The 18,906-nt window shown below is 43.0% G+C and overlaps 1 protein-coding gene across 3 annotated transcripts in view; it reads left to right on the top strand.

Annotated features, from left to right (window-relative positions):
* Positions 1-18,906, top strand: part of ADCY8 (adenylate cyclase 8) — a 218,688-nt gene that overhangs the window by 104,580 nt on the left and 95,202 nt on the right. For all 3 annotated transcript variants that reach the window (XM_029923740.1, XM_029923739.1, XM_029923738.1), the window contains exons 6-7: positions 9,239-9,397; positions 15,432-15,702. In XM_029923740.1, coding sequence (XP_029779600.1) covers positions 9,239-9,397; positions 15,432-15,702 — 430 coding nt within the window. The remainder of the gene's footprint in view (positions 1-9,238; positions 9,398-15,431; positions 15,703-18,906) is intronic.

Below are 18,906 nucleotides of genomic sequence, written 5' to 3'. Positions count from 1 at the left end.
CCTATTTGAGGTATTGTCCCCACGTTGTCAAGGCCTCTCCTCCTGTCTTTTTTGGCATTTTCTGAAAGAGTTGGGATCCTACAGTGGTCCTCAGATTGCAGACTGGCAGTGAGGGGCAGGTGCTCTGATGGCCAGATGGCTTTTGACCTTGGGTCTGTAGGTCCCAAGAGTTCCAGTAGTTTCTTTGTTGGTTGAAATTTACAACCTTTGACAAATGGAAAACTGGCTCTAAAAACGACCCTATACCTGTTCACAGGGGAGTCTAACTGTGGGATGGAGGTCATACTGCAATTCCAGACTGGTGAGGACAGGTGCCCACACTAGGAGAGGTCACACTCAGCTGCTGCTGGTTAGAACACTAGCAAGATTCCCAAGTGAGCCAATGTCGAGGCAGTCAGAAGAAGAAGTGTGATGGAAGTCATTTCCCCTGACTTTTGTCTTTTTCAGCGGTATCTCCACTGTAGTCTTTTTGATGGAGAAACACATGTTTTCCTGGAAACAAAGACTTGAAGAATATGCCTTCCTAGCTATTAAGAATGGCAGGAGCCCTGTGTGTGTGTGTACATATGTGTAGAAGTGTGGTATATATGTATACGTGTGTGTCTGGCTTGTGTGTGCGCACATGTGGGTATGTGATGGTGTGTGCATGCATGTGTGTACACATATGTGTCTGCATGTGTATGGACGTGTGTTTGTGCACATGTGTATGTTTGTGCAAGTGTGTGTGTATGTTAAGCATTTGAAGCAGGCCCTTGACGATCAGTACAATTCTAAGTTCAGACAGTGGGATTAGTTCACAAATCGTTGGTGATCTTGTAAGACAACTGTGGCTTCATCCCTCAGGGAATGGGAACTCACTGACACTTAAACTAGGGAGGCATCCCTTTCTAGCCTGGGCTTGAGGAAGGTAACCGTGGACATAGGTAATTCTCTCTCCGGTTGCTTCTAAAGTTTATTTATTTATTTATCTATTTTGAGGGGGGGAGGAGCCGAGGGAGAGGAAGAGAGAGAGAGAGAGAGAGAATCCCAAGCTTGGCACAGGGAGCTTGATCCCATGAATCATGAGATTGTGACCTGAGCTGATACCAAGAGTCAGACACTCCGCCACCTGAGCCAGCCAGGCGCCCCTCCAGTTGACACTATATAAGAGAAGGCAGACTCAGAAGGAAGGAAACTGGTTGGAAAATATTTTTGTAGCAATTGGGGAAAGAGATATGAGGCCCTGAATAGAGTAGTAGCTGTGAAACAGAAAGGGAAGCATCCTACTATTCCAGGCAGAGACCCTGAGACTCTCCGCAAGAGACAATACATGATGTAAACATTTATATTAAAGCAAATACTTACCAGAATAGTGAACTTATTTATCAACTGATAATGCTAAATTTTGAACAGGATTCCACTTTATTGAAGATAGAGTTTGTTGCTGGACCATGCAGACCATCCTGAATGAGTGGTCACTTACGCGGAATGTGTCGAGCATGCCTATGGAGTGAGCCCTTGGCCTGTGGTCAGCAGACCTCATCTGGTTTCTGCTTCTTCCTGTTATTAGGTGTGTGACAGCGGAGAAGTGTGACTTCACCTCTCAGAGCCTGCACGCCCTCTTTGGTGAGATGAGGATCATAATATCCAACCTCAGAGTGTTCTTTTGAAAACTCAAATAGCAGGCACATTATGACCATACACATATTTTTTAATAGAATCTTGCCATTAAGGCTGAGTTTGGACACTGAAAAATTTGGCTCAGTTAAGTTATAGAAACCTATTCCTTTCTTACATTTTCTCTTCTGTCCTAGGAAAATAACAATAATAGGGTTGATTGAACAACTAGTCTACTACTTGCCAAGCACTGAGATAAATGTTTTACATGCATTATCTCATTAAGTGCTCACAAAAATTCTAAGAGGTAGGCAGGGGTCATAGGCAAAATATTGAACAACTAGGGTGGCCGGAGTACTGAATAGTCAGGGCAGCCAATCAGAATGGACATCAGCCACTAGCAACTAGTACACTTACAAGGGTACATCCTGACTCACTGAAGCTCTGAGGCTGTCCTCTACCTCACCAGTGAGGAAACGAGCTTACAGGGTTTGTGTTATTGGATTAAACCACACAAATAGTCAGTAGAAGACTAGGATCACCCATTTGGACCCATCTGACTCTGAAGCCATTGGCTTTAACCATCCTAATGCCCCGACTTTCACCTCCTGGCTTCTGTAATTGCTTCTGATGCCTGAAGCCTCCCATTAATAGGTGAAAGTTCAACACACAGTTCAGTAGATCTTCCATACATTCCCTGATAAATTAGCAGAACCCATATTGAGAGGGAGGAAAAGTCAGTTAAGATCTGAGAATAGCAGGATAATAAGCCTTAATCAAGTCTCGTAGGAAATCCATCCCTTCAAGAATACTTGATTTTAGTGACAGGATATTAGCTAGATGAATGGCAGGAAAAAGTGATGGAGTGTAACTTTATTTCTCACGAAGCACTTAATACCATCTCATGCATGTCTATTCATAAAATTAAATTAATTAAAATAGGCTTCAGTAATGGTTCCATTAAATAGATTGAAAAGTGGCTGCAGGTGGTTTCCTTTCACACTTCCTCCCCATCTGTTTTGGGGGAGACTTTAGAGCTGAGAAGATGCAGGGGTAAGGTAGGCTGCTACATGCAGTATCCTTGTTAATGATCTGAAAAGCTTTCCTGGGTGAATCTTAATGAAAACTGCAGAGCCTGGTCTTTACAGTGTGGTCACTAAAAAGTCATAGAATGACACCAGAATGCCAAGCAGGAACTGGCTGGTCCCCAACGGTTAATTGGAGCAAAGACCTTAATCCCTGTGGTAGGATTGCCCTGCCAAGCCACAGGGCAAGACAAGGAGGGAGGAACTGGAGTTTCTGCTGCCCTTACTGGAGGCAAAAATGCCCAGCCCCCTCTCCCCCGCCTTTGGTGTCCCCTGCTCTGTCTTTCTCTCTCTCTCTTTCTTGTACTTCCTTTTTGCTCTTTTTCTCCACTCCCCTGTCATTGCCCCTTCCTTCTTTCCTTCCTTCCTTCCTTTCTTCCTTCGTTCCTTCCTTCCTTCCCACCCTCCCTCCCACCCTCCCTCCCTCTCTTCTTCTTCCTTCTTTCTTTCCTACCTTCTTCCCAACTTCCTTTCTCCCCTCCTTCCTTCCCTCCCTCCTTCCTTATTTTCTTCCATCCTTCCCACCTTCCTTCCTCCCCTCCTCCCTCCCACACTTGCTCTCTCCTTCCTTTTCTCCTTCCCTTCCTTCCATCCCCTTCCTTATTTCCTTCCTCCCTTCCTCCTTTCCTCCCTCCCCTCCCCCAACAATCACTGTTTGTCTCTCTTTCTGTCCCCATAATATCCCCTCCCTCACTTTGTTCTGAAATACCATTAACTACAGCAACTACATAAAGTCCCCTCTCTTCTTAAAGATGTAGCAATCACAGTGGTCTTCAGTCCATGGACAGGATTTTTTTTTTTTGCAAAATTACTTCTAATGGTGAAGATTGAACATATCTAGTAATAATAGTTGATAAAGCTATTATTAATGGAAGCTTCAGCATGTGCCAGACACTATACTAAATTTCCTAACTCCCCTCATCTAAACCATGCAAGGAAACTACTACTCCCTTCCCCGCTGTTCAGGGACAAAGCTGAAGCTTTGATGGGTAAGTAACTTCTGATCCATGACACACAGCTTGGAAGCGGCAGAGAAAAGACCCCATCAAGCCATGTCCTTGGACTCTGTGACTGCACAAAGGCAAAAACATAGTCGGATAAGCTTTGCCATACTACAGAATAGAAAAATGGGTAACCACTGAGCACCATGGTTTACACTAATAGTGACATAAGAGAATGCTTATGAGTTTAAAGTTTATTTATTTAAAGAGAGCACCTGTGAGTGGAGGAGAGGCAGAGAGGGAGACAGAGAATCCCAAGCAGGCTCCACACTGTCAAGAGTCCGACGCAGGGCTTGATGTCACGACCACGAGATCACAACCTGAGCTGAGACCAAGAGTTGGATGCTTAACCAACTGAGCCATGCAGGCACTCTAACCTGTGTTAATCCTTCTGTGATTACAAGTTGTTATTACTAAGAAGAATCAGTGTTAGCTATTATTTTTGAGTGTTTGAATGCACCGGGTTAAGTGCTTTATATACATGATTTTACAAAGCATCCTTAGAGTTCCTCAAAGGACCCCCTCTCTTTCCCATTGTACCTGAGAAAGCAGGACTTGGGGCCTAATGCATCCATTCTGAGACCCATAGCCAACAAGGGGGGAAACCCAGTTTCACACCCAGGCCTACTTTAATGTTGAATCTGCCTCTCGGTGGTGTTGAAGAGAGATTTGCATTGAGGACCCTACATCGTCCCCACTGCCAGAGGGGAAGGGGGAATATATGTGTTTGCTCAAGTTCCCACAGCCAGCAAAGGGTAGAGGCAGCAATGGAACTCTGGTCTGTATGCCCAAAGCCAAGGACTCGGGTGTCCCTCCTCCCAAGGTACTAGCCACTCGTTGCAAAAGACAGTCCTTTTATTCATCCATTTATTTAACAGTGAAGAGAGTCTGATTTACAGATCAATGGTGACTACTAGATTATGCTTCCTGTCATTCCCCCAGCACCTTCTACAGATTGATTCACTGGCTAAGAAAAGAACCATTTGAAGCATTGAAATCAAAGGAAAAATTTTCCCTGTTTTCATGTTTTGCCGCATACCAGGCACTCTCCTCCTTAAAGGCTCAGTTAAAAGAAATGACATCTTCAATCTTTTGCGGGTCCATTATTGTGCCTTTGGCCCCCAGCTTGACCTATAGCTGCAAAACCTAACAATTATTATTATTCTTATTTTGAGTTATTTTATTTTTTTATTTTGAGGGTGGGGAGGGGCAGAGAGAGAGGAGAGAATCCCAAGCAAGCTCTGGGCCATCAGTGCAGAGCCAGAAACTAATAATTATTCTTTGCTTAAAGGAAACCTTGGATGGAAGCTCACCATGAGAAGTAGATGAGAGCAGATATGCTTTATTTGAAGGGGAAGATGTGGAGGACTGCCGCCTCCCCAGCTGGTGAAGTCCAAAGTCATCTCTGTGGTCCAAAGTCATCTCTATGGTTCTCAGGGACTCTCAGAAGCATCTGAGGACCACATGGGGCTAGAGAGCAAGAAAAGCCTTTGAGCTTTGTCCATTAATTCAGTAAATACTTTGGAGCACCGACTGAACCTATGTCCTCAGCGCTGCGCTGAGATCTGGGCACCTGGAAATAAAAGACAGGTCCCTTGTCCTCCAGAAGCTCAGAGTTCATGGGGCAGAAGGGGAAGGTGTACGCGTTTAGTGTTTTGGGGTAGTTATGAAAAGATCACCAATACCGAATAGAAGCAAGGCATAATTTTATTCACGGCCGCATGCTTTTATTATGTCCTGGCCAAACCTGATCTCCCTGATGTTAAGGAGCAGAGAATGGCCCGAACAAAGGCGGCAGTGAGATTATATGGACAGAATACATCATTATTGAGTTAACCAATTACAATCCATAGCATTCCATGGTAGCCAATTACATTGTAATACACAACCTCCATCTTTGGCGGGAACCCACCCCTCCAAGGTTCTTTGTCCCTTTAAAATGACCAATCATACATCCAAGATATCGTGAGATGGGGACAACTTCTCATCAGTTAACTCTGTCTTTGCCAGGTCTTAGGAAAAGGGGTGGGGTTGCACTTAGCAAGCAGGTGGAAGCTACACCTTCTGATAACTAACAAGGAGCTACATAGGCTTTTATCTCAATGTGTCAGCAGTTACCACACAGTCAGTCAGAACAGTGAACAGGGAGATGCATTCACAAAACAATTTACAGAAGCCAAAACAGCCATTTCCATTTTACTCAGGTTTGTTAACCTGTAACGTTTAGAATGCAAGTGATCTACAGTCATTTTCTCTCTTGTTTGCGGCTGATGCGACACAGTAAAGTATCCCTGGGGCTCTGCCGTGGAGGAAGTGAACAAGACTTGTAACTCAGGCACGGTTCCCTTCATTTTAGCCTCTGGAATGCTCTTGGTGTGTGTGTGTCCACATACGTGCCTATACATGACACATGAACAGGCGTGTGCTATGTCTGTCCCCTCAAGAACTGATCTTGAAGTGTGTGTGTGTGTGTGTGTGTGCGTGTGTGTGTGTGTGCGCGTGTGTGTGTGTGGTGCTGTGCAACTGCTGGGTAGCCTTTCCAAAGAGGATCAATGCCTGTAAATTATTCATTACTTTTACACAGTTTTCTTCCTATATTTCGTTTGAGTCAAATCCCAGACATAACAAAAGGAAAGGGGGAAAAAACCCGGCACAATAAGGAAATTTGGTCCTATTATGATTTTTGCCTTATAGAAGAAAATAAAAAATCTAAATGCCTTTTCATTAAGATGTTCCAGTGAATTCCCTGTGTAATGTTAATTACCTGATGCCATTAGCACAGTGTGCTATTCAATAGTCCCTCACAATTAGTTGGCAAAGCATTTTAATATCCATTACCTCCTTTGGGGCTCACAGAGGCTCCATTAGTGAAACAATCTGCTAGAGCTTTATTTTGTAACCATTGAAACTCAGAGTCAGACTAAGCTGTTTGTCCAGGTTCACGTGCCATGTACAGTACCTGTGTTGCAAAAAGGCTGAGGTTTAAATACACAGCAGCCCCAGTTTGGTCCTAGAATCCTGCTTTCCAGCTAGGTGACCACAAGAAAACTTTCTTGGGCTGCAGTCCCTTCATATATGATAAGCAACCCCCATATGTGCCTCCCACTTTCTCAACTCTATGCATGCATTTATTCACTTACTTAATCCTGGCAGTACTTTTATTACTCCCATTTTATAGATGGAAGTTCAGTAATTTGCCTGAGGTCATGAAGCTAGTAAGTGACAGACCAATCTGTAAACTCGAGTAGTTTAAGTAGTCTGGCACTAGAGTCTATAGTAACCCCTGCAAACCTAGGGGTTAATGGGAAGAAGGTACATTAGAATAATGATTGTATCAGTCAGCATCATCCTGGTTATGCTGAAGTAACAAACATCCCCCCAAATCTCAGTGTCTTAAAATAGCAAAGATTTTTTACTCATATTTCTTGTCTCTATGGGAGGGTTAGAAGAGTGGTGGGGTACCACTGTATATCATCCTCAGTCAAAAACCCTAGTTTAAGGGCACCTGGGTAGCTCAGTTGGTTAAGCATCTGGTTCTTAATTTTGGCCCAGGTCATGATCTCAGGGTTCATGGGTTCAAACTGCATTGGAGCCTGCTTCAGATATTCTCTCTTTCTTTCTCTCTGCCTCTCTGCCCCTCTCCTTCTCTCACTCTGTCTCTTGAAATAAATAAACATTTTTTTCAATGTTTAGGGAAAAAACCCTGGTTGGGGCACCTGGGTGGCTCAGTCAGTTGAACACCCAGCTTCAGCTCAGGTCATGATCTTACATCCATGGGTTTGAGCCTCGCTTCAGGCTCTGTGTGGACAGTTCAAAGCCTGGACCCTGCTTTGGAGTCTGTGTCTCCCTCTCTCTCTGCTCCTCTTCTGCTCACACTCTGTCTCTCTGTCTCTCAAAAAATAAAATAAAACATTTAAAAATTTTAAAAAAAGAACTCTGATTTAGAAGCTCCTCCAAAGTCCTTGACTGGTGATTGACACAAAAGGAAGACACAAACAACAACAACAACAACAAAAACCAAGTGTGATTGTTCAGGCTCTTCAAGCCTCTTCCTAGAAGTGAATCATACACGTCACTTCTGTTCACATTTCATTGGCCAAAAGGAACATGAAATGTCCAGGAGAGTGCAATCCTCCCATGGGTTTGGATCCTCTGGTACTGGACCCAGCTGGCAGACTGCACAGGTGACCTCTCCCAGTGACCTGCCTCACAAAAACTCACTGGGAAAAGACATCAGAGCTCAAATGCTCTTCCCAAGTACTGGATGTTGCTTCTCCTCTTGCTTTGTTCCAGGTTTTCACATGGCCTCCACTAGTTGTGTCATCAGTGGATACTCAAAGTTAAAGTTAAAACTTTGGTCCAGAAACTGGAATCTTCACTAGGGATGAGGAGGACTGTTTTTTAGCCACAGACATTCTTCCATGGCTGCCTTTGTAGAATCTGACTTAGTTCAATATTTTTATATTTTCAATCCATTGCAGTTTTCCTTTCTTATTTAAATAACTTTGCTTTATCTTATAGTTTGTTAGAAAGAACAAATACAAACATTCAGTTTTGTACATGGAATCATTTGTTCATTTATTCTTTCAAAAAAGGGGGGCGAGGGAGTCATGTTTTTAAGCCCAACTGTTTGCAAAGCATGAATCTCCAGGTTCAGGGTCAGCTATACCATATTCTACTATTCTACTATTCCTATATAACAACATCATTTAACTCATAAAATGAAATTGTTTGAACTGCTCTGTAAGTTAAGAAGAGATGTCGGTGCCTGTGGAAAACTTCCAAAAGTAGAATTCCTTTCTCTTCTCAAGAAGCTTTATCCATGCTTGCAGTCAGAGAACCATCTGGCACAGATCCTGTGAGGTTACTGAGAGCAACCTATACATCAAATTTGGGGCTATAAATTTGGGTCCTAACATTTTCTTCCTGCATGCCAGTGGATGAGCCCACTCAGCTATGGGATGCAAGCCCTCTGTTCCGAAGACGCCTGCTCCGGGGATAAAAGGGCAGGAAAGAGTTTTCAGAGAGGAAGTGACAAAAAGACAAGGTCACATTTGCGTTTGTGGTAGCCGTGTAGAGCACAGGCTGGAGGAAGGTCAGGCTGCGGCCAGGACTCTAGACCAAAGCACCAAAGCATGCTGAACTAGAGTGTTAGTGGGCGAAACAGAGAGAAGAAAACTGCGTGAAAATGGAAACACTAGGGATGGAAAAGGAGTGTGCAACAGAGAGCAGAATTGATAGTCGATCCCAGGTTACACACTAGGGGCCAGAGAATGACGTTGATGCCATTCTCTGAGATAGGTTGCATAGAATGAGCAGGCTTAGGGAGAAGAGTGATAGGGACCCTTAAATTTTCAGATAGAAGACTACAGGAGTTTGGGAGATGAAGAAAATCCTTCCAGCTACCAGGAAATCTAAGAAGGCTTTATGGAAGAGGTTGCATATGAATGGGCAGGAGCTGAACTTATGGAGCTGGAAAGGTTGGGGCTGCCGCCAAGGCCAAGCATGTCTGCTCTGACCTCATGCACATGTCTTTTCATTCACCTGTGTCAACAGGTATGTGAGGTCAAGGACGAAGCATGATGTTGACATGCGGATCGGAATCCACTCAGGCTCAGTGCTGTGTGGTGTGTTGGGCCTGCGGAAGTGGCAATTTGATGTCTGGTCTTGGGATGTGGACATTGCGAACAAACTTGAGTCTGGAGGAATCCCTGGGTAAGTCAAAGCAAAGCCCTCTTCTTGTTTAACCCTTACCAGTTGCTCACTTTGTGAAGGTTAGTTTCCCATGTGCAGAATTTAGAGGTCTCCATCTAAGAAACAAGTATTTGGGCAGAGACCGAACACTAAAACTTTGTTTAGCCAACATTGGTTTTCAGACTTGAGTTCACGCTGAAATCAGCAGGGAAGGATTATAAAAACACTGGTGTCCAGACCCCATGCCAGCTCATAGAAAGCAGAATCTGGGAGGATTCACGACCTCTTAAAGCCATTCTCCTGGGCAGCCAGTGAGTGGTAAGACCTCCTGGGCTTCTATATGACCTTACCCTTCCTTGAAAACTCAGCTCTCCAAATGTGGCTGGCAAGGCCAATGGGTATAGAATCCTCAAAGCTACTAGTGGCCTGGGAAGGTTCACTGACCCCCAAAAGGTAGTAGTAAGATTCTGCTTACACACATGGGGCTTAATGAGATTTTTGATATATGTGAACCAGGAAGGTATACAGACTTTTTGCACACTCTTTCTAGGTGATGATAGATAGATAGATAGATAGATAGATAGATAGATAGATAGATGATAGATAGATAGATAGATAGATAGACAGATAAGCCCACAGACAGCCAGAGAACTAAGATAGAGGGCTTACTCATATTCCTTTCCCCATCCCTCACCCCCAGACCTACCTTTGGAGTCACAGAATTCTCTGGTATCTGCCATCATTCCTTGCTAATTATATTTACTACCAAGTAACCTGGTATGATGGAAAATAAGCTGTGGGGGACGGGTGGTATCAGAGCAGCCAGGATTTCCACTCTGTCTCATACTAAACTCTGTTATCTTAGCAAGTCATGGAAAGCAGGCACAGCACCTGGCCTGCAATTTCAGCACAGACTGGGCTCGCATTGCTGTGTCTGTTTGATCTCAGGCCAATACTTACCTTCTCTAAGTCTCACTTTCCTCACTATAAAAGAAGAGATGGTAATAGTGATATGGTACCTTGTGATTTTATGCCCCTTCTCCATGACGGTTAGTCTTCTCATCAGCCACATGGGCACAGTCCACCACACAGATTTCATCTGTGGCTATGTAGGGCCAGGGGTGTGAGGCACTTTGTAAACTGTGCAGTGTCGTTCGTGTGTCAGTTGCCATTCTTCTAGGGGAACCTTCGCTGTCTTTAGCGGTCACCGCTGCTTGCCCTGCAGGCTGAGAATTAAGATGAGACTCACATGTCGCCGCTGGGTTTCTTAAATCCTTAAATTCTTTGGGATTTTCCTACAAATACCTGTGGAATCCAAACAGACCAGGCAGTTGATCCATCTATGTATATTTCAAAATGTAGCTGAATGAAGAATTACAATATGCCCAGTAAATCGGTAAATCCCCGGTGCAAGGCAGAGGACACAGCTTTGAGGGAGTGTGACATTCTGCTTGACCAGTGTTCTCAGTCACACCCAGAAACACAAGAGCGATGAGTTTAAATCTTATGATCTATTTGAAAGGTGGGTTGACTACTCACCAGTTACAGAAGTTGGGGCAAGTTTCCGAATCTCCCTCCCCAATTGCTCACACAAGTTGTTCATACAACTTCACTGTGAAGTCAGAATGAGGGGACTCTCCACCTCAAAAACTTGGTTTCAAACAAGATAGTACCTAAAAAGTACTTCGTCTTCTGTATGGTATCCATTTCTGCTGAGGCATCGGATGTGCCAATGTGCAGAAGTATAGTAACACCAACACATGTCTCCAACTCCTCCATGGTTGGAAATAGTTTGGTTTTATTTGCTTTTCAGATGCCTGTCTACTTTTTGTGTCAGTCAAGATATAAAGGAATAAACTCAGCTTTCTTTTCCTTTCAGTGAAATTAGCCCCCAATTCCAAACACGTACTGAGTACCCCCCATGTGCTAGCCAGTCTGCTAGATACCATCAATACATTACATCATTTGATCTTATGACACTCTAAGTAGTAAATACAGACATACTCTAGAGATATTGTGGGTTCAGTTCCGGGCCCCCATAATAAGGTGAATATTACAGGAAAGCAAGTCAGATGACTAATTGGGTTTTCTAGTCTATATAAAACCTATGTTTACACTATACTGTAGTACCATTATATTTTTAAAAACAATGCACAAATATTAATTTTAAAAGATTTTTTATTGCTAGCACACCTGGTGGCTTAGTCGGTTGAGTGTCCAACTCTTGATTTCGGCTCAGGTCATGATCTCACGGTTTTGTGAGTTCAGGGTCCATGTCAGGCTCTGTGTCGACAGTGAGGAGCCTGCTTCAGATTCTCCCCCTCTCTCTCTGCCCTTCTCCTGCTTGCACTCTCTCTGTCTCTCTCAAAATAAAGAAACTTAAATCAATTTTTTAAAAATTTTAAGAAAAAATAGTTTATTGCTAAAAACTGCTAATGATCACCTGAGCTTTCAGCAGGTCATAATCACTGATCACAGGTCAGCATAACAAATACAGTAATGATGAAAAGCTTGAATTGAAATATTGCGAGAATTAGCAAACTGTGACACAGAGACCCCCCCATGAGGAGCTGCTATAAGAGAAAGGGCGCTGATAGACGTGGGCGAAGCAGGGTTGTCCCAGACCTTCACTTTGCAAATGATGGAATATCTCTGATGTGAGATAAAGCAAAGTGCTGTGAAACCAGGTGGGCTGCCAGTATTCACTTTCTTGTTTTCATGAGGAAACTGAGGCTCAAGTAAATTAAATAGATCACATGAAAATAGCTATGAAGCATTTCACCATCTGTCTTCCATTGTTAACTTATCAGTCCAGCTGGCTTAAGGTTGTCTTTCTATTGTGAATCTCCAGGCCCTCACTGTGCCCCCAGAGGCTGGCATGGTACATGGAACATAGGCAGAGAGGGGGTGGGGAACAATCCTATGGCTCAGGTACCCTGATTCTGAGGTCATGCAGAATTGGATCCAAATTCTTTCTCTGCCATAGACAGCAGTCCCATTGCCCCAAACAAGAACAATTCTTAGACTTTGGTGTGCATCTGAATCACCCGAGGGCTACGATCATCTGACGGGTAGCTGGGCCTCCCCTTCAGAGTGTCTGATCCATAGGTATGGAAGGATCTAGGACCATGTCTTCCTAATATATTCCCAGATGGTATGGAAGTTGCTGGCCTTGGTACCACACTTTGAGGACCCCTGTTCTTGAGCTTTTGTTAACTGAGACAATGTGTATAAAGCCTTTTGTCTTGTGCTCAGCATACATTAATTGTGCTCGTGGTTGTAGTGGTGACCGTAAGAAACAGCTAGAAGGTCTTGGAAAAGACTCTGAAGTTGGAAGCCCTTGTCTCAATCCTGTACTGCCATCCACCCCTGATAGGACTTTCGGCTAGCTACTTACTCACTGTGTCTGGGCCAGTTGCAACATTTGCAAAAGGAGGGGAAACAATGCCTATCCCCTAGAGTAGCTGGAGGAATAGGGATGGTAAGAGACCATCCATGCAGCCATGCATAGAGTTAATACCTTGGGCTACAAAATAACATTTGTGCAAAATAAGTGTTACCAATTGTTACATTAAATTTACTATCATGACTATTATTATTATATCCTGGTGTTTGAAATTACTAGAAAATTTTGACCCGACGTTCAATATATGAGAATATTGTCTGAGAATGGATTAATTCCCTTAGAGGGAAATATAATTACCACACTGTCATCTGCAAATGCCTGACTCACAAGCTCAAGGAAATAGCAAGGATGAAAATGAGCATCCGAAGTCCAGTTTCTATCAAAACATTTAAGTGTATATTGATTGGAACTTCAGCAGAGGAATCAGTAATAAATAAAAGCGAAGATGCCTTCCACTATGCGAAACATAATATTGATTTAGTACATGCAAATATTAGTTCCCCTGAGCACTGGCAGCAGACTAATAAAATGTAGAATCCAGAGAAAATATCAAATGAGGTTGGTATTTAACTTAATTATTTTAAGAGAAAATCAACCATCGGACTTAACAAAACGCTTCTGGGACAGTTTTCTAGCACCCAGTTCTGAACAAGATCTGAGAAAGAAGACTAGAACATGCATTTCAGAAAAGGTCAAGTGATTTTCCTGGTTTCCTAGGTTAGCATGACTGACTTCCCAAGTGTTAACAAAATTCCTCATGAGAATAATTTGCACTTACTCAACACATTTCTCAAGAGAGCTCAAAACATGTTTTGCACACTTTTATTTTTAGCATCTTGCCTTGCCTTTGAAATCGAGGACTATGTGTGTACAATAACACTTATTTGGAAAATACAGAGAATGGATCTTAAATGATCAGAAATGCTGTTTCTTCATGTGTCCTTTGCAGTGAGTTATTCCCTGTAAGCAGGAGTTTAGCAGGATAGGTAAAAACAGAAAGCAGGAAGTAGAGATGATATTTAAAGAGCAGCGTCTTTGGAAACTCCCCTTTCAAAAAATTGTATTGTTTTCTTCGATATATTTTTTTAGGATTGCAAAAGCCAAGCAAAAAATTCAGCATCCACCTCATTCATTCATCCATTCATTCAAAGGAGCAGTAAAATCAACCTAAGGAAATGACTTTTGAGCTGAATCAGGGAGTAGAAAATTATTATGTAGAAAACATAGAATGAGCATTCTAAGCAGAGAGAATGGCTTGTTCTGAGTTTCATTGGCATGAAATAGCATCTTGAATTTGAAGAAATGCAGGTTACCTGGTTAGCTGGAGAAAGCATAAGGTATAGTAGGGGAGCAGAGTCAGAAAATGAACTTTGAAGTGTCAGATCCCAGAGAATAGAGGCTTAGAAGGCTTGTTCAGAACTTAGGTGTGTCCTGTAAGTCTTGAGGATATGAGGAACAAACAACAGTGACATGAGCACAGTGGCATTTTTGAGAATACTCCTAATAATTTAGCATTTGCTTTTATGGTATGTGCAGTATATCAAGTACTATCTTGACTACTTTACACAAATAAACTCCTCTAACAATGAACTAAGAGGTGGGTACTGTTCTTCTCCCATATTTATGGGTGAAAAACCACACTTACAGGAAGTTTAAGTAGTTTGCCCAAGATCTCTCAGCTAACAAGTGATAAAACTAAGGTTTCAGTCCAGGCAGTCGGGCCAAAGAGCCCATGCCCATCATCACCATCCTAATCTACCCAGACCATGATACATCACAGGAAGTAGTATGCTTGAGTTAGATAGTTAGGAGGACAGAAAAACTCTTTCCCAAAGGATTTACCATACAAAGTTCCCACAACTGAAGGCTGATCCTTAAGGCTCCTGATGCCATCTGTTGTTTTGCTAAAGGAAACAAAAATCGAAACTCGGATCGTGAGCTGTGATGGCCAGTAATGATGCACAGATGAGTCACTTACCTTGTGAGTGAGCCTAGCCAGCTGTCCGCCTGCCTGGTTCACAACATTGTTCCCTGCTCCTTGACATATGCACCTTCTAGAGGGAATTGCCTCACTGAGTGCTTTTTCCTAGAGGACCCTCCAGGCAGCCCCATGAATTTATAAGACCTGCCTTTGTTCCTAAGAAGCTTGTAGACAAGTTGAAGAATTCAGGCATACATTTATGGAAATTAAAATGATAGGAAAAGTCCCAAGACAAAACTGCCGTTGCTGCACAGTGATTTGGACAATAATTGCTGTTGGGTTCAGAAACATATATGGAACTTCTTTGTCTAGGACAATCAACGACACTGAAAAATCACTGATTCTTGAAGGTTTCTGGGATCAAGCTGACAGTCATAAGAAAAGCCAAAAGAAGAGCTTAAGTGTGGTTCAGCAAGGCTGTATTTTATCAAGGGCTGTGGTGTCCCATGGGGTGAAGTCAGTGATAACACTGTTCATGGATTTATGCTTGTACTTCTGTTTTCTTTCATTCTTTCTCCTTTTTCAGGGGAATGCATATTGTCCTTAAGAACGTGTCTTCATGGTACCCATGTGCGGCCCTGATGTTGGCTTTGCACAGGACAAAAGCCAGTGATGGCCTTTGGAGGCCTCCTCAGGAGGTTATAATGACCTATGCTTTGTGCACACAGGAGGATTCACATTTCCAAAGCCACACTGGACTGCCTCAACGGTGACTATAATGTGGAAGAGGGTCATGGTAAAGAGAGAAACGAATTCTTGAGGAAGCATAATATAGAGACCTATTTGATTAAACAGCCTGAGGAGAGTCTACTGTCACTGCCCGAAGACATTGTCAAGGAGTCGGTGAGCTCCTCAGACAGGAGAAACAGTGGGGCGACATTCACAGAAGGATCCTGGAGCCCCGAACTGCCCTTTGATAACATAGTGGGGAAACAGAACGTAAGTCCTGGCTTCCTTCTTCTGGTTAGCCAAATGCATGCTATAGTGCATCCCCAACCTAGACACCTCAGAGAAAATAGATTCCTCTTTAACCTTTTCTCCCCTGAGTATCATAATTGCAAGTGATTCAACATCTCTCCTGTGATGCAATTAACCTATGTATGCAATTTCAGGAAATGCCAGAAATACCAGAGGGTTCCCTACGCCCTTTTCTTTTTTTTCTTTGACCTAGCTAAAAATAAATGTCATGTAAAGGTGGATTATAATCTCTACCCCCTCCCCAAACTACTCATGTTGGAAAAGACAAACTTGATGTCATTAAACTAACCACAAGAGTTGAAGATAAAGTCCATGAGAATGCCGTTTCTTAGGTAGCCAGAAGGCCAGGAGTTCTGAGTTGCCCTCTGAAATTTAAAATCAGGAAGGTGCTGTTGATCTGGGAATATAAAAGCATCACCAAGTGATGCCTAGGGTGAGCATTAGAGCATTCAGGAGTAGCCTGCAATTTCAAAGCTGCCCACATAGTTCTGTTCCTATTTAAGATGGATTTGTATCTTAAATGAGGGGTAGGGCTACTAAGTCAGTACATAGGTGTAAATCACTAATAACCAAATTATTTTAAAAATCGTTTCTTCAAATACCAGAATTACACTAAATCCAATGAGATTCCCAGGCTCCAAGATGCAGTGGAAAAGTGAGGCTGATCAGGGGAAAGAACCAGAGGGATTCAGAGATGCTCTTAGCCCAGCACGCTTGTCCAGAGCATGAGCTAAACTCCTGCCCTCTTAGGAGTTTACTTTTTTAGTCATTTAGGCCCAGCACAGAGAGCTGAATTAATGTCAGTTAGTGATGTGACTCCACTGTGCTTTTTAAAGAAACAAACAAAACCTAACATATTATATAAGACTTGGAAATAATTTTTTGAGCAAAAGCTGAAAGCTCTGTGCAGTCAACCAAACCAAGAATGTCAGCAGCTTTATGAAGACATAAAAGGGTTAACTGTTTTAATCCCTGAACCTGAACTTTGCTCATTAACTCACAGATCAGATAAATCTATCTGTGTAGAGACATTAAAATGGAAAAAGGTGAAATTCTGAAAGTCTTCCCTCTTTCTTCTACATTTGAAAGATGCCTGGGGTACCCAGAGGCCGGGTTAACCTGTCTCTTTCCAGTTCTGTGTGAAGAAGCTACAGACAGAGCAGTGCATGGACCACATTCCATGGGGGAAGACATAGGCCCAACTAAGCCTGTGTGCCTTGTAAGAGTTTGAAGTTAGGTCTTCACTTATTTTCTGTGAGTGTTTCATTTTCCCCCAAATCTATGTGCTCACAAGTCATCACGTGATTTCAGTGCCTACTTCTTTCCATCTTTGGACCGGTATGCAAGGTACAGTTTGCTGTTCTTCAAAATAAGAGTCTTGTATACTTCTACTGTGGGTTCATGGCCAACTGACAGTGTCCTCTCTGTCCCCTTTGCCTATTTTTAGCCTGAGCCTGAATCCCAGTTATTAAGAGAGGAGATGCGTGCCTCACCCTGGAAACCTCAGCAACTGTGCATAAAATTCTCTTTTGCTTTTATTGTTTTTGGTTTTTGTTTTTCATCTTTCCATTTGAAAAACTTCCCATTTAAGCTGATTGTGGAAGTTGGGGTAATTCCTGATTGTTCTGAACTCTGTTGTACCTGGCCTTGCTACTAATAATTGAGAACCAAGAAGAAAGATGTAGACATGCTTGGTTTTATTTCATGATCGACTGACCTGGTAAAATTGCATAAAAATAGTTGAGATATTTTCTTTGCTGGCTTCCTAAAGATATTTGCTGGTGTAATGAAATAGTTATGATGCCATGTCATTATCAGTCACAAATTATTCTTGGTGTTGAACCATACTGTGTATTTCTTGTGATGCCCAGTTTTGCCTGGATGAAACCCATCTGTCCTGTCTTCAGCACGAGTAATCTCGATGCATTTTGATGCCTCCAGACAGAAAAGCCAGTGAATGTGTATTGACATTAATAAATCACCAAGTGGCACTGAGGACATTTTGGAAAAGACTGCATTGGGTGAAACGGTCACAGGCATGGCTCTCGGAGTTTGTACTTGGGCTTAACTCTGGAAGTCAGTAAGCCGTGTGTGTAATGCAGAGACATAATGTGCACCTGAAAGAGGTCAGGAGTGGTCTGGCTGAACCCGCGTGATGCCGCACACCCAGTCAGTGCCACAGAGAGTCCAGACCATCTGAGTGTTTGCATAAGACAGATGAAACATACTCATGTTTCACTAAGGGGATTCCAGCTAAATTGGCCAGATGTTTTTGGCTTCTATTGATTTATAATGTGTGCTTAGAAATGTTTTTATTTTTTTTATTTAAACAAATTTTTTAATGTTTTTTATTTATTTTTGAGAGACAGAAAGAGACAGTGCGAGCAGGGGAGAGTCAGAGAGAGAGAGGGAGATACAGCATCTGAAGCAGGCTCCAGGCTCTGAGCTAGCTGTCAGCACAGAGTCCAACGCGGGGCTCAAACCCACAAACCTGAGATCATGACCTGAGCCGAAGCCAGACGCTTAACTGACTGAGCCACCCAGGCGCCCCTAGAAATGTTTTTAGTGACTTCAGTATGCGAGCCATAATCTGTGCTGTGTAGACAGCAGATGTTCAGATAGTTACAGTCTCATGTATTCATTCATTCGATAAAGATTAATTGAGCATCTGTTATATGCCGACTGCTACTAGTGATGAAAGGAACAGAGAAACAGAGGGAAGAAACACTTTGGAGGTAAAGTCAGCCAGTAGTTTATGTGCTTCATGAAGACAGGAAATCTAGACTTCACTTAACCACGGTTGAGCCCTCAGTGAGAATAATACGTGGTAAGTAGCAGGGCTTGATGACAGTTTGTTGAATGAATGAATGAATGAATGAATGAATGGAATGATAGCTACAGGTGGTAAGGGAGAGGGGCCAGTCAGTCCTGACCTCTAGGTTGTTGGCTTCAGTGACCGGGTAGATGGTGGAACCACCCTCTGAAATAAGCAATCCTGGAATGGAAGGAGACTGGGACAGAAACACTAGGCATTCAGTTTGGGGCATGCCGAGCTTGAGGTGCCTGGGATGGATCAGGGAGAGAGATCCATAAGGCGATTGAACACACACTTCTCAAGCTCAGGCATGAAAGAACAGTGCACGAGATGTGAATCTTGCCAGAATC

This window comes from Suricata suricatta, chromosome 15 (genome assembly GCF_006229205.1).
Source record: "Suricata suricatta isolate VVHF042 chromosome 15, meerkat_22Aug2017_6uvM2_HiC, whole genome shotgun sequence".
Lineage (NCBI taxonomy): Eukaryota > Metazoa > Chordata > Mammalia > Carnivora > Herpestidae > Suricata > Suricata suricatta.
Note: the sequence above shows the minus strand (reverse complement) of the source record. Positions and strands in the feature narration are given on the sequence as shown.